The 16,687-nt window shown below is 34.5% G+C and overlaps 1 protein-coding gene across 2 annotated transcripts in view; it reads right to left on the bottom strand.

Moving 5' to 3' along the window:
* Window positions 1–16,687, bottom strand: part of LOC142342955 (transmembrane protein 120A-like) — a 241,844-nt gene that overhangs the window by 6,572 nt on the left and 218,585 nt on the right. The window contains exons 1-3 of one of the 2 annotated variants that reach the window (XM_075394637.1): window positions 10,194–10,780; window positions 8,848–9,114; window positions 542–702 (exon numbers count right to left, since the gene is read on the bottom strand). In XM_075394637.1, coding sequence (XP_075250752.1) covers window positions 542–702; window positions 8,848–9,114; window positions 10,194–10,346 — 581 coding nt within the window. In that variant the 5' untranslated portion in view covers window positions 10,347–10,780. Of the gene's footprint in view, window positions 1–541; window positions 703–8,847; window positions 9,115–10,193; window positions 10,781–16,687 lie in introns of those variants that run through there. The other variant, XM_075394646.1, reaches the window with a different exon arrangement.

Below are 16,687 nucleotides of genomic sequence, written 5' to 3'. Positions count from 1 at the left end.
TGGGCTTTATGGGTTTATCCCGTTTCTACTTCTGACTTCAATTTTTTATACCGACTCTGTTCATTTTAAATTGCTTTGCTGAGCAACTGATGTTCAAAATCACTTTTAGCAGAATGAGAGAAGAGAGAAAAAAAGCAATACCGAGATACCGAATTTTTGTTCAAACACCGTTTTCTCACTCTACTTTAAATTTGGAGCGAAAACAATTCACGCCGCAAAACCACTCGCTTCTTCGCTCCATTTCCTGTTTCGGCGTGACCAAAATCACTACTCCAATTTGACTTCTAAAATCATGAAAATGTGTGAACAGATCTTAAAAAAAAGACAGCGCCCCAATACAATTCAAATTCTTTGAATTGTAAAAAAATAGGAGCGCTATAATAGCCGGCTGAGAAGATGAGGGCGGCTATTAAACAGAACCGATCACTCATTGAACTCTTCGCCTGGACCAAAAATACATTTTACAAATTAAGGACTGAGCACTTTTTAACAATTCTGAATAAGGCTGTACTTACTGCCAATCTAGAAGGGTAATACTGACCTGGAGTTGACGATGAAGAGATTGGTGAATGCAAAGACGAGGGAGACGATTGTGAAGACATACTTGAACCTCTCGTACTCCTCCTTGTAGGCTACTTTATCCTCTTTCTTCAGAAAGGACGCCTTGATACTTCCAAGGTGCGCGTTCAAGATCCACGCATTCTAAAACAAAACTATATTTACAGAAACATCGAGAAATGCAAGCTGTTTAGCACACTTTTATAGAGTTGCAATTAGTATTTGTTGCGCCATCCAATTATTGACATCTAGATAAAATGCAGGTGCACAATATACAGCCTCAACTAGAATTCTGTAGACAGGATAAAATTTCACTCAATTAACTATCTTTGTAAATTGACTCTTTCAGCTTGTTGTGCTCTATGCTCAACGGCATCAAAATATTTAATTTAGCATATCGTTCATTCAACTGTTCACCTCATTAAAAGAAAGGATCTATTTTGTTTCCTCCACTGTTTTAGTGAACAGAAAAATTTCGCCCCAGCGTAATTTCAAGTTTTTACAAGGTTATGCAACGTAACGTGCTATGTAAAACAATTTGTATATATGGGCTATAACGTTTTTCAAAACTGCTGAGATCTTTTGGTTTTGACGAATTTTTATATCTTGTGTGGCATCTATTAGCTGCCATCTATTAGATGAAATAACCTTCAATCATAGTCAAATGCCCTCAGTTGAACTTACCTCCTTCAATTAAAGTAAGCGAAAGTCTCAGAGCGAGGACCGGTAACTTTGAGGGAGTTAAAAATTATTCACTCGAATGAACAACACAGCAGGACAAGTCTTGATTTACATCCCACTTGAATTAACTGAAGATCTGACAATACACATGCACGTTTTTACGGCAAATCAAACTATGATAGTCGATAAAGCATATGATCCTGTATGCTTGAAAAGGAACAAAAAAATTCTGCACAATTCTAAAAACTTCATTCTCAAAGCGTCCTTAGAATGAGTACACTAATACAACTTTCGGAAATCCATAACAGAAAATGCAAGAGGGGCAAAAGCAGAAACCAAGCAAAAATTATTATCTTTCGACTTTTAATGGAGGCAAAGTACGAAGAAACAAAAACATCCTTAATCAGTGTAAAACTTACCCTTTTACAAGTCATTAAACAACCAGAAGTTCGATTAGGTAAAAAAATGGACTTAAACCTTTTCATAAAATTGCGCATAAGTCAATGAAAACGGTAGCTGAATGTTGACCCCAATAAAATGACCCGATTTAATCCTCACTAGAAGGCCAATGAGAACTTATTTCGGAGAATAAGCGAAAAGACCAAAGAAAAGCAAGAAACGTCAAGACAATTTCTTTGAAAAGTTGTCCACCGGTGAACTCAATTCAATAATTCGATTAATTTACGCCTAATTATCAAGCAATTACTATTGTCATAACAGATACTAAGTTAGACAACAAAAAGTACAAAACTCAAAAACAAAAATTAGCTAACAAATTGAAACAATTTGTCTAAGTCATCAAAAGCATTAGCTAAGAACTTAACTATTAATTCGAAGATTTAAGCAAGCTTAATTTGCAATCAATGATTGATCTAATGATCAATCAGATTGAATGATATGACAACATAAATTACAACAAGTACACGCAAAGATAAGCAGTTCGCTATTAGTTTTCGAAAACAAACACGAATCAAAGTCATGAAAAACAATACCTATCAACTCAAAAACTATCTAGTTTCATTTATGCCTCATTGGCAATTGATGTGAACGGTGTCAGGACAATTTACCCAATTCCATTTTACCCAATGCCATTATACCCAATGCCATCTTACCCAACCTGCCATTTTACCCAATGCCATTTTACCCAATGCCAACTTACCCAATTTAACGTATTGCTAAATTAACCAGAACGACCACTTAGCCGACTATAAAATAAATGGCCTATGTGACTTGATATGAAACTATCAAAACCGAACATGGGATTAGCCGACTATATAATTAAATGGCCTGTGGGACTTGATATGAAACTATCACAACCGAACATGGGATTATAATGTCCACAAATATTAAAAATCATCCTTGAAATAGCGACTGCTAATTTGTAATCGGATAATTGAACGAAAAGATCAAAGAGCATTGGGTAAGTTGGTATTTGGTAAAATGGCATTGGGTAAAATGGCATTGGGTAAAATGGCAGGTTGGGTAAAATATCGTAGGGTAAAATGGCATTGAAGGGCTACTGGGTCCAATTAACGCAAAACAAAAGCCATGAGACCCTCAGTCAACCCAAAATCAATTAAGTCGACCTAAAACTTCAAGAATTGAGAAAGCCACCAAAAATTAGCATCAATGTGTATGTAAAAAAAAATCTCGTTCTTTAAAACAATCCTGAGAGTCAGAATTCAGCTCAGATGGCCCCGCGCAGTACAATCACAATGCGTGTTCAGTACAAAGTGTCATCTCAGTGCAATGACAACTCACAGCAACAAACACACTTCTCAGAGAGGGCAGTCATCAAGGCAAACACAAACACTCAGGGTTGAAATAACGACACAGCCTACCTATGAGTAAACTAACCAGCTCGTTGACCAATGACTGACAAAATGAGACCAAGATAGTTGAATAAAAGATTTAACAAGGAGGCTCGGTAATATGCGTTTGCATATAGATAACGTTTCAATCACGCTCCTCCGCATTTTTGGCTTAATTTTCAACCAAATGAGGAAAACATAGCAAGCTTTCAAAATTTCAAAAATTCAAATCATTCATATTAAGAGTACGAGAAAAGAAAAGCAACCAACATTTTCATCCAAAACAATGTATTAATGAAAAAAAACTTAACAACGAAGTCAAACTAGCGTCAAAAAAACCTTAACAAAACAAATTATTTTGGACTTCACTAGAAAAACATGGGAGTGCTCCTTAATGAGACTCGGTAACAAGTCGACAAAAAAACAGCTAAGTAATAACTTCGAATAATGAAAACTATTAGATATCAACTGAAATCTTTAAATAGGTTTATATTCAATCATAACTCCACATGAAGAAATTGAGACCTGTTACTTTCCTCAATACGTCGCACGTCTACAAAAATGAACGACAAATACAGACAAAAAACAAATTCAATGTAATTTTGCGAGAGAACGGTGTCGAAGCGGTGTAAGATAATCAATTTCTCCTTTGAACACCAATAATGTGAGCTATGACCTGACTATTGAGACTAGGTAACACGAAACCGGCGTAAGAAGATATAATCCTGAATAATGAGACTAGGTAACCTGAAGGCAAGAAAAAGACGAATAGAGCAAAGTTAAAAAAAACATATGTATTTTATGGAAATGATTAATTTTAGACTTATAAACATTAGCTATCAGCTGAAATCCTTAAATAGATTCAATTATTTCTCCTCGGAAAGCCATAGAGATCAGTCATTATTCAGTAAATGTCTACAAAAAGAACGACAAACAGACAAAAACCAAATTTTGCGAAAAACCAGAGTCGAAATCGTTAAAACGTACGAAACAAACCATTAGATATGTTCAATTGTGCCTTTCTTTTATAACAGTAAAGTGGAATGCGATCTGTAATTAATAAGACAAGGTGACCAGTAGGCAAAAAAACAGCAAGTAAAGTGCAAAGCTCAAAATCCGTCTGTTTTAAAATATTTGATTTCAAAGTCATGAAAGCCCTTAAAACCATTACCTATTCACTGAAAAATTGATATTTTCAGCTTTGCATTCTCTTGAAACGCAAAGATGATTTCTTGTCGTGAAAACTCTGTATCAAAGCCGAATAACCATCATTTAAACCGTAAAACAGCAAAAAAAATTTAATCCATTAGAAAGACTATTCGATCTGTCTTTGCAGTTCAAGAGAAAAAGGTGGCAACTTGATAATCAATTAATTATTTTTAAAGTCAAAACGACCACAATCTTTCCACTAAAAATAGCTGGCAGATTGCCAGAAAAAAGCCCCAGTAGCTTTGTAAATCTGCAGTCTCAAAACGATGGTAAAAACAGACCAAAATTTGAAGAATTCTGAGCTGTTGTAATCTAAGAATGTTTAAAGTATTGCTGATTCTATTAGCTGCCCTTAAATACCCTTCAGTTAGAGTGACACATCTTACCTCTTTGAATTAAAGGAAAGTAAATTTCAGAGAGGAAGTCAATTTTCAGAGTGAGGTTAGTCCGAGTGACCAAAAACTTAATCCAGCGAATGAACACAAAACACTCCACTTAAAGAGTGAAAAATGACGTCACGCACGTAATTCAGTTGCATGAACAAATGAACAAAAAGCAGATTGCGAGGGCTGACTGGGACGTCAAATGGTCGCAAAAAAATCCTACTGGAAAAACCAAGATGAGGCCAATAATAGCCCCAGCTATCGCTTTTCGGCTATTAACTAGATAGGTCTCCTTGGAAATATTTAGGAAGTCAATTGGACCTGTCGTGAGTAAGCCTTGATTTGAATTCAGTTCTGTAGTAAACAGTGACTGATTACAATTCTTATTTTTGGACTGCAAAAACAACGATTCGACGAAAACAGGCTTTGCTATTGCTGTTCGTTTTACAGGAACATAAAATTGTTCTGAAAATTATTTATGAAAAATTCTACAAGATCATTATCGAAAATAAATGATGCATTTTGGATAATTACTGAGTTAAATTAGCAAAAAACGCGCAAAATTCGAAAACTCGCCAGGTAAGCACAAGTAAAACTAGTTCTCTTTGAAGTCAACGACGATTGTTTGACCAGTTTAGGTGTGTTATTGTGGCAAACTTAGTGGACTAAAGGAATTTCTTTCGTGACAGTTTGAACAAAACTGGCAGATTGTCAGAAAAAAGCCGCAATAGCTTCTTAGATCTGCAGTCTCAAAAAATAGTATAAGAAACAGAAAAATTTCTTTATATTAAATGCCCAAATGTTTCATTTTGTTTACAAATATGTCAAACTTTTTGCTGCTAGTAAGAGCTGCTCTCAATTAACCTTCAATTAGAGTGGCATACGCGTTAGTATCTCTTTGAGTTAAAGTAAAAAGTCAATTTAAGCATGAAATCATTTTTGAGAGTTTGAGAGTCAAGTGTGACCAAAAATTTCATCACGCGAATGAATAACTCTCCCCACTAAAAGTGAAAAAAGACGTCACGCACGTAATTCAATTGAAATTGCATGAACAAATGAACAGAAAGCAGACTTGAAGTTTTGTGACGTCATATCGTCGTAACCAAAATCTTATGGTCTTAACGACGAAAAAAAGCAAGAGAAGGTCAATAATAGCCCCAGCTATCGCTGTGCGGCTATTAAAATAGGCTGTTTTGAAAAATTTAGCAGACATTTAGCCCAAAAATTTGATCAAACAATTCAACAGTACTTATTTTAGGAGGTAAAAGCAACAACAACATCGTTAACAATTTTTACAAATTTCAAGCGAAATTGGCAAAAAATTGCGTCAAAAACAAAAATCACAACCCTCACATCTCACAACACTCCACGATGAATATATCGATGAGCCAAAATTGACCGAACGAAAACCATTGAATTATATAGTTCCTCCACCACTCAAGTGTATCGGAACAAATATCTCGCAAGGTTTTCAAGCACTAGATGCTAGTTGACAAACAATTTGACGAGAACCGATCTAGTTGACAGGATCACGTGTATAAGTCAAAGGTGTTCTCGGTGCAATGACAGCAAACAACACTTGTCAGAGGGCAGTCAGTGATTATAGCTGATATACATGGTTTGAAATAGCAGCACAAACTGCAAACCACAATATAGCCTCATTTTGATTAACTCAATCAGTAAAGACGAAGGTCAATTCCAAACACTGAAATTGATTCTTTAATGCAGCCCAAATTTTTGCGTTTATGGTTGGCACCAGCAATAGAGCCAAATTATAAAACAATTCACAAAATTAAGCCCAATCTTAGAAACAAATGGCGTTCTGATCTCTGTTTGGGGCTATATCTCTTATATGATGAAAAAATTTGACAATGCAATGACAAAGAAAAATTCTCAATACTGTATGAGAACAAACTTATAAAATATCAACGAGCTGCATTAGATTATCTGCATCCATATTATATCATTTACTGTACTCAAAGATTTATCGTCACTTTTTGTTCTTCACATGTCATCATAGATACGTTAGTGTAACATAAGTTAGAGTAAGCATTGAAAGGATTGAAACTTAAAGTTATATGGCATATAACGCAACACGAATCTGCAACGGTTTTCGTCCGCACATTTGATTACTTCCATGAAAATATCGTCACCAGTATTGTATTAGTCGATTATCCTGACCTCATCTCTTTTTGAATCAAAACGTACAATTGAACAAACTTTTTGACATCGAAATGATTTAGAAGTATACAAACTGAGTGACCTTGAGTGAGAGCATGTAAGCAGCATAGCTCAATTTATATTCTAAAAAGGGTCAAATCAAACTTTCACGGCCTTGGAGCAAAAGCTTTCATTTATGTCGCCGCACATTTATACGGTAATTTCTCAACTTTTGAAGAAAAATCAAAATGCATTAAAGAAAAATCAAAATGCATTAAAGAAAAATCAAAATGCATTAAAGCGTCAGAAATTTAAAGAATGGCATTAAAAATTAGAACCAAGTCAACCGCCGATCGGTTGACTTGGTTCTAATCTTCAAGAGCTGAAAATTGAACTCTACATATTCAACTAGAATACTTCATATTAGGACGCATTAATATAGAAACTGAAATGATCAAGCTAGAAGACTTCTAAATATCTTGGATGTATATTCGGAGATGTATCTTCTCGCGATTTAGAATTTATCCTTTCAAACCTCTTCTTTCGACAGCACTTTCTTTCCATTAATAAAAGAATTGGCAAATATAAACCATTCCCTCAAGATTACGGGGTCAAAAATTCTGATTTATTTACAAATCCACTAATTTGATCGATCATCTTGGCTGGTATCCGAATTCAAAAAACATAGCTGGCAGATTGCCAAAAATAGCCGCAATAGATTCGTAGATCGGCAGTCTAAAAAAAAACAGTAAAAAAGACAGACCAAAAAAATTTGTCTTTTCATTGAAGGCTGATCTGTTATATTTTGATTAAAAATCTGTATAAGTTATTGCTGCCTCTATTAGCTGATCTCAAATAACCTTCATTTAGAGTGACACACACCCATTTGACCTTATCTCTATGAATTAAAGTAAATAAAAGTCAATTTCAAAGTGAGGAAGTCATTTTTGAGAGTGAGGTAAGTCAAGTGTGACCAAAAAATTAATCACGCGAATGAACAAAAAAACTCGCTCCACTAAGAGCAAAAAATGACGTCACGCATGCAATTCAGTTGAAATTGCATGAACGAATGAACAAAAAGTGCCTGTGACGTCATATGGTCGTAACAAAAATCATGACGACGAAATAAAAAAACATAGCAGGACAAGTCCTGACGTACAATTCAAAGAATTTTCATTGACTAAACAGAAAACTAGACCTAGAAAGGACTCTGAATGGATTGGGAAAAACCATTTAGAAAAAAATCCAATCCAAAAAATCGGAAAAACAGTAAAAATCAAGGTGAAATTGCCGCATGTGAACAAAAAACCAATAGCGAGAAAGCGAATTTTTGTTCAAACACCGTTTTCTCACTCTACTCTAAATTTAGAGCGAAAAATTTTCACGCAGCAAAACCACTCGCTTTTTCGCTCCACTTCCTGTTTCGGCGTGACCAAAATCACTACTCCAATTTGACTTCAAAGATCATGAAAATGTGTGAACAGATCTTTAAAAAAAAGACAGCGCCCCAATACAATTCAAATTCTTTGAATTGTAACAAATTCTTTGAATTGTAAAAAACCAAGAGAAGGCCAATAATAGCCCCAGCTATCGCTGTGCGGCTATTAAACAAGATTAGCCGAAAAGCATTGAAATAGCGACGCCACTTATTAATTATGCCGTTTCTGCAGATTCAGCTAGCTTGAATCTGAATTTTTGTCACTCAATATCTTCAAAGAATTCAATGAATTTGTGCCGGTCTATGGAATAAGCTGCTTAAGCTCAAAAATACCCAAACCTGCGTCTTTTAGACTGTTAATTAATCAGAAGCCATGCTGCAGATGCACCTCGCGACTTCCATCAACGCAAAAGTGCAATGCAAACTCTTCATTTCTCATTCATCTAGTCATTTACTCGTAATTTGCACGAAGATTAGCTTTGTAACGCTACCGGCGTAGATTTTATAACGCGCGAAAGATGTACCACAAGAGATGTACAACGCATGAACAAGAGTTAATCTGACGCACTGCAAAGTCTCCGATGGCCTGGTTATTTGTTTGGTTTACCTTTTTGGGCAGCCATAATTTGACCTCTTCAAGAAGCCTCTCCTTATCCTTGATCTGTTCCTTTAAACTCTCCAGCTGTTGTGTAGCTCCCTCAGGGGGTGGCAGTGTCTTTGAGTCCGGGAGCTTGAGGTCCACAACTGCACATAATCTGTTCACGTTGGATGTGATGTCCCCTAGGAGCTGGGTCTCTGCTTGTATCTCTCGGGACAGTGTATGCTGGATCTCCTCTAGTTCCAGAATCTTCCTCTTGTATGTCTTATGTCGCTCCTGAAAAAATATGCAGTCCTCCAATCCAATTTAATGTTGAAACATTAGAACCGCCTTTTAAGAAACGGAAAATAATATCCTTCCCCTTCCAACCGAATTTTATTATCGTATCTGCGAAAGGCCCTTAATTTGTTCCCACATCGTAACGAAAACAATTCATTGGACAAAGTAAACAGTTCGCCTACAGTTACATGCCCTAAACAACGAGGAACAAGAAAGTTGATGTGCGGCTAAATAAGAGTCAAATGTGCTTAATATCATTCATGGCATCTTATTTGGTCAAATTTACCTTTACATGACTCCGGCAAATGAACACGACAACCGCAAAAGCTTTCGTCAATACCTTGAACTCGCCGTTTTCCTGACCAAGTTTATGTATTGATAAAGTTCATAAAAAACTATAAAAGCTAGGTCTCATCTCAGACAAAAGCCAAGTATGAAAATTACTAACAAAGTTTTGAGAGTAGCAACCCAGAATTTAAAAGTTATATTGATAACGGCGTGGCTATTTTACAGGAGACAGCAGCACGTCCGCCCTCTAAGCTTTTCCTCGTAAAATTTTACATAGATTAAGCCCTCAATTTCCCATTGTCTCCCTGTTAATTCACATCTTCAAAGCAGTTCATCAATGAAGCAGCACGTTTAAATAGGTTTTAATGTGTCACTCTTTTTATTATACCACTCTAGAATGCCAAGCTATCGTTTTAATATACCAGTATTTCATTTCAACCGTTCTAGTTTTCTATTATCTCCTTTTTGATACCTCAAAACTTTGAGCATGTCCGCCTAAAGTTGATTACAACAACAATCAAGTCCAAATTTTAACAATTTAAAATATATTCGAACAGTAAATAGCAGGATTTGTCCTACCGCAGAGGTCATTGCCATTAATGCATCTCATACATTCGATTTGAACTGAAATTTTGCAGTTTTGCACTTTGAATTCCTCCTGAGAAGACCTTCAAGACATTTTAGCTTCAATTAGTTGTAACAAAGAACTATTTAGTAGTACAATGTCTAAGTATCAATATGCTCGCAACTTGTAATTCCTCAATTTCTGACGTCAACTTCAACTTTACCTTGATAGTGTTGTTATTTGTTGACAGCTGACTTTCAAATTCAGTAACCAAGTTGGTAAAAATACTGGGTGCATGTCCTCCGCCATTAACTTTTGGATTAATAAAAGCCCGATTATTGTTCACATCGGGGAAAAGATCACCAGCGTCGGCCATTGTTGTGCAATAATGACGATTAAAAGTTTTGAATAATTTAGTTATTTTATTAATACGGTCAACTTAATGATGTTGGGGGTAAAAGTCTGGTTTAAGAGCTCTTATATTGACACAGGACGCCAAATTTAATACAGAAAGGCTCAACAATTAATAAATAGCATTCGAATAACGGGACCGCTAATAGGTCAAATAACGTAATATTTCGAACAGCAAATTTTCGGCCACAGAGATTAACAAAATTAAAAACTCCTGCGGTGGCAGCTTTGTTCAATGTCAGAATTAACTTGACCGCGTGCGTAGGCTTCTCAACAGAATTCTGAGCAGTCCCAGTTAGGCAAGGTTATCAATGTAACATCTAACACTAGCTCGAATTCATTCACTCTCTCTCATGTTCGCTTAAGTGAGAGCCACACAAAAGCATGAACATATTGATAAGATTGAAGGTCATCAATAAAGACTTACTTCTCGTTTTCATCACTTACAATACTTTGTCATTTATAGGTTTACAAGATAAATACTGTTCAGAGAGTGACAAATTATAATTGTCTCTAGATAAATTACTATGATGGATTAGGTGCTATTTATCACACAAGCGCAATAGCGACCGCTTTTTAATCTCTCTGTGAAAACACAAATTATTAATCATCTGACAGATAGATACTTCATGATGTTTCACGAAGATAACTATTATTGATCTGCAAACATAAAGCTCTTAAGATTAATTTAAATCTAATTTGGATCATCAAAGTTCGCACTCGCACTAAGTGAACTGAAAACGATGCGCAACAGATCTCAGTGCATCGAAAATTTCTCTTATTTGTGATGACCCAATTGTAGAGGTTCTTTTCCCTCGAGATCCTTGCTGGATAACTTCTGGAACTCAAATATATTGATCATGATGGATCAAAATTGTCAGAAATGAGACAGTTATTAACACAGCAGTCTGACGATAGTATCGAAATAGACGTTGAAGCCATAAGTTAAAAGGATCAGTGCAAAAACGAAAAGTGCTACCCAATAAAATTTCAAACTCAAATGTCAAACATAGCCGGCAGATTGCCGGATAATAGCCGCGATAGACGCTTGTGGCCTTCCATGAATTGAACAAACAACTGAAGGAATAGGATAGACAGAAGATCGACCACCAGTCCTTTAATAGACTACTAAACTTTTTGGGTTATATTCGGACTGTCAATTTTATGACACATACGGTCTATAAGGAAAAAGCCCTATAAGAGCTTTTTCAAAATTGATAATCGAAATCGAAAACTGAAGACTAATAATTAAGTATTAGGGCATATTTTGGCACTACTTAGATGCACACTATTAACTAGTAAAAGTTCATAAAATTTTAAGTTCCATAAGTGATTTCAGAAGACATTTTTTGAGTGAGGTAATTCACACAATTGACCTAAAAGCAGAAATGAGGTCACGTACACAAAGCTTAACTGCAAAGCAGTAGAAGTCAATGAAGTCATTGAAAAAGTCAATTCCAAGAAGTCAGGTAGTAAGAATCATCGATGGAGACGACGAATTAAAAAACATAGCAGGACAAGTCCTGACGGGCAATTCAAAGAATTTTCATTGACTAAACAAAAAACTATAGACTTAAAACGGACTATGAGTGAACTGGGAAAACCATTTCCAAAAAAAAAACAAAAAAAGAAATAAAATCAATGTCAAAATGCCGCTAGAGAGAACAAAAAACCACTAGCGAGAAATGTAAATATGATTCTAACAAAAAACTAGGCCTAGAATGAACTATGAATAGATTGTGAAAAAGATTTAGAAAAAAATCCGATCTAAAAATTGAATTTAAATTCTTTGAATTGTAAAAAACCACGATGCCCCAATAATAGCCGCTATCGCTTTGCGGCTATTAAACATCCATAACTATAAAGAAACAAAGGTTTATAATAACCTAGCTCGGCTTACATTTAATCAATTCCAATTAAAGCACTATTTGAGACACTAGTTGAAACAACTATTTGAGACAAAACAGTCAAACTTCTAACTTTTGAAAACTTAACTTTGTCAGGAACTCGCGTCTTCTTACAAACGTCATCGCAAAATTTTCTCTCCACATTTTTTATCATCGAAGCTATACTTAAAGCAACACAAATTTAAACCCAAGTTCTTAAGTTTTTATATCCCACTTTACGTGAAAACACGTTTTATTTGAAAATCCATTCTATTCAGGTTCTTATATATTCAAAATTTTTCCTAGTCTGTGTAAGGAATGTTGAAAAATAAAACATTCTGACAGCAGTGAAAATTGAAAACCTTAAAATATTGGAGATCTTATTAAAAAGTGCAAAAGACCATTGGATGGGTTTTCCTGATTACGCTTGTAATAGAAGCTGGATTTGATAGAGCACACCAAATAAGAGCGCGACTTCAGAAATCAAAGCACCTCAATGAGAACACTTAAGTCAAAATAATTATAGTCAAATTATAAACACTCGGAAATTATAAATGACGGAAAAAGTTACAAAAACACGGACAATTAACCCTTATATATTAATAGAAACATCAGGTGATGTTTACAAATAAAGAGAATGACGTATTTTTTGAAAGCAAAAACGAGCATCCAAAAAGCTGATCATGCAACTTATTTTGTAACAAAAAATCAGATACTTGCAACTCATTCAGACCTAGAAGTGTACATAAGGCAAAATACAAAAAAAAAACATTTAAGAACGCATATTTAAGCTTACAATCTTAAATTTTAAACGCAAGTAAAAAACCAACGAACATTCATTTCATAAACTGTGCAAAAATTCGCTATTTAGAAAAAATTTCTCGGATCCTGGAGCTAAAAAGACACGGAAAAAAGTTAAGTTCATCAAGTAAAGACAAAAGAAGATTGGAATGAAGAAGCAAAAAAAGTTTGCTACTAAAATCTAGCTCTGGGAGTCTTCTTCGATCTAGAAAAGCAATTTCAATCATTTGAAACATTACTTCCAGAAGATAGCGAATTGCGTTACATTAAGATTATCACAAATGGAGGAGATTAAAATTTTGCAAAAGATGTTAAAATTATATAAAGGAAGAGCAATTAAACCTTTAGCACTATAGTCACAGTTAATCAAACCCATTTGGGAAAATAAAAGAAGAGCCAATAATTAGAATCTGGATGTTAGAGAATAATTGCTGGAATTGTCACAAAATTGGCAAAAACAAAAAATTAAAACAAAACTTTACACAAACGCAATTATACTTCCTCAATGCTCAATGAAGATGTCTAATTGCGTTTCTATATAATTTTTTAAATTGTAAGAAACCACAATGAAACGAATAATAGCCTCACTTTCGCTTAGCGGCTATGAATACAGCGATTGGTGGAATTCAGCAATTTTTAATAGCTCTAAAAAGGTGCCTAAACAGTTAGACTGCTTTTTACAATCAATTCAGTGCGACGCTAATAACCACAAAATAGTCATCGAAGAATAATTTATCGTATTAAAAACATTATATTTACTGAACGGAAATTTCACTTGAATAAAAAGCAGCCCTTTATGAGCGCCTTGACATTGAAAAAACACTGTTTTAACAAAATCAATTAAATCTCCGAACCGAAATAGACGTTTTATTGTAGTTTCGTTAAGAAAATTGCACTGAAAACAAAAAAATATATATAAATTTTGACTTACAGGGTTTTTAATTGATCAGGAGTCAGCTCAGCACTCAGTTGAAAATTTTAAAATTAGTTATCGCAAAATTCACTCTGAACCTTATGAACCAGCTATAATTAGTAATCAGTCCTTTTTTAGAAGTGCGCAATTTGATGGCATAATCTTCGAAGTTGAAGACAAAAACATATTTCAAACATTCTGGGTCTTCACTGCTTTCTTTTCTATAAGGAAAACAGTCATTTTTTTCAAGTTTTTAAAATTTTCTGATCTGATTAATGTTTGCACGTTCAAAGTTTCAAACTCTGTAGACAGCTATCTAAAACGCCAAACTCCTAACTTTTCAAAACTAACTTTGTGAGACACTCGCGTCTTTCTTACAAGCTTCGTCGCAATTTCTTTTCTAATCTCATTTGATGTGAAGACTTTATATTTGAAACTTCATTATAGCCAAGTTACTATATAGTTTATAAATTTCCTAGGCTGAGACAACAATAATCGAAAAAAACATCTTTCCGACAATAGAGAAAATAAACGGAAACTGAAAACCTAAAAACATTAAAGATATTATGAAAATGTGCAGATATTAGCCCATACGAAGGATTTTTCCTATTTACGCGTGTAAAAGAAGCTGCATTTGATAGCTCAAAACACCACATAAGAGCTGGTACTTCGAAAATCAAAGCATCCCAAAGTGAATGCTTAAATTTCTGCGTAAGATTTTGCAAAAAAAGACCAGCAGAAAATAGGCAATTACTCAAAAATTCAGTTTCGTTTAGATACTCAGCTCCATACTAAGATATGATTGTGAGAAGTATGTCAACATGCGTGATTTTAAAAAACAGATAGCAAAAAGCTTAACTCACAAAAAAGCGTTGACGATTCACTTAAGTTATTGTCGAACTTGCAAAACTGATCCCCGAAAATAATCCCCAGCGAAATGAAGATAAGAACCGAAATAGACTAAAATGAATATCAAGACACTAGACAGTAAAATCTGAAGAAAATAAAAAAAAATTGGAGAGTTCCACTCAAGAAAACCACCGAGTTTCTTAAGCGAAGGCAACAGCATATACTTTATAAAAATATACTCGCGCAAGTCTGATCAAGCAGGTCAAAGCAACCAAGGCGAAGCTTAAAATTTTACAAATAATTGCAAGTTCAAGTCAGCAGCAAGTAGACAAATGTTCAAATCGTCTCCTCAGAATTCATGATACAGTTTCAAAGAGAAAACTTGTCAACTTGTGGAATAATATTAAAATTAAAATAAGAAAAGACAACAGACAGGTAAATAAGTAGTTTGAAATGAGGACAGAAGAAACTAATCGCAGAACTAGAATCAGAAAAGGTCTAAAAAAATCTACTCTAAAAAATACGTGGAAAACTTATGAAAAGTTCGTACACCAGAGGACCTTCCTTCCAAAGTTGAAAACCCTATCAGAACAAATACCTAAACCGAAGTGCAATCCACTTTAGAAACTTTGTTAACATCTTTTCCTTGATGCACTTAAAATTTTACTTTTTTTATTGATTATCTTTTTGATAAAAAGAAAAGGATTAAAAACTAATTTTAACGTACCCCAGCATTATACTGTATCTAATTTCACTGATTTATTATGAAAAAAGTTTAAGATAAAGGAGAGTACTGTCTTTCAATACTATTACATTTTGAACTTAAACAGTCGGAAACAAAATAACAATTTGAATTTTTAGCACTTCAAGTTTCCTGTGGACAAAATACATACAAAGCTCAATTCATGAAATCTTTAAAATATTGTTCCGCACTATGTCACTACATGAATTATCAATATCAGTCGGCCGTTTGTAACCACGACACCCTCTGGGGCATATGATAGCGCTGAATATGATAGGGCATATGATACGCAGAAGAGCAAAACTTATTCTCGTGCGTACTTACTTATTCTTGACTTAAACAAAAATGCGTCAACTTCAAACATTGATTAGTGGTACTTGACAAAAAATGGTTGATGATACATTACAGTTATTGATGACCACCAAGACACCAGATAATTCTGCAAATCGAAGACACGAGACAACCAAATGCTTAAGAACAGCATGTTAGAAAGTTCCTCCGCAGAAAAACAATATAGAAAAATAAGCGATGACAACGTATCCTAACTAAAAACAGGACTCGATCTTATAACACTTACATTAGTATGTTCTATTAGGTATCTGATTACTCAATGTTTCAGGTCTTCGGATGAATAGTGAATTCGATGTGGCTATACTCTTTGTAAAACATTTGCGCACAATTTCAATTCAGTCTATCCATCTGTTCTGTTTGTCAACCAACTTTCAATTCTATCATCTCTTCTTCAATTTAAACTTCTTGGTAAGACAACTTCCCTATTTTTCAGGTTCTATCCAATAACATTTAAGCATTTGAATAGAATTATAACAATCTTTTTATCCAATCACGATAAACTATAAAACCACACATTCAATGATATCAACAATCAAACAATGCAATCTATAATAATCATGATCGAAATCTAATCTTAATATTTCGGTCATGACACTGCGCCTTGTTTTAATTAAACTTAACTTCTAAATTTAGCAATTTCATGAAAGCATAGTAATCTCATATAAGCAATGACACTGCGCCTTGTTTTAATATCAGTAATTTTCGGGAGTAGCAACTATATTAATGAAATCCTTGTACTGACTAAAGGAAATGCTTTGTTCATT

This window comes from Convolutriloba macropyga, chromosome 1 (assembly GCF_964194025.1).
Source record: "Convolutriloba macropyga chromosome 1, txConMacr16.3, whole genome shotgun sequence".
Classification (NCBI taxonomy): Eukaryota; Metazoa; Xenacoelomorpha; order Acoela; family Convolutidae; genus Convolutriloba; species Convolutriloba macropyga.
Note: the sequence above shows the minus strand (reverse complement) of the source record. Positions and strands in the feature narration are given on the sequence as shown.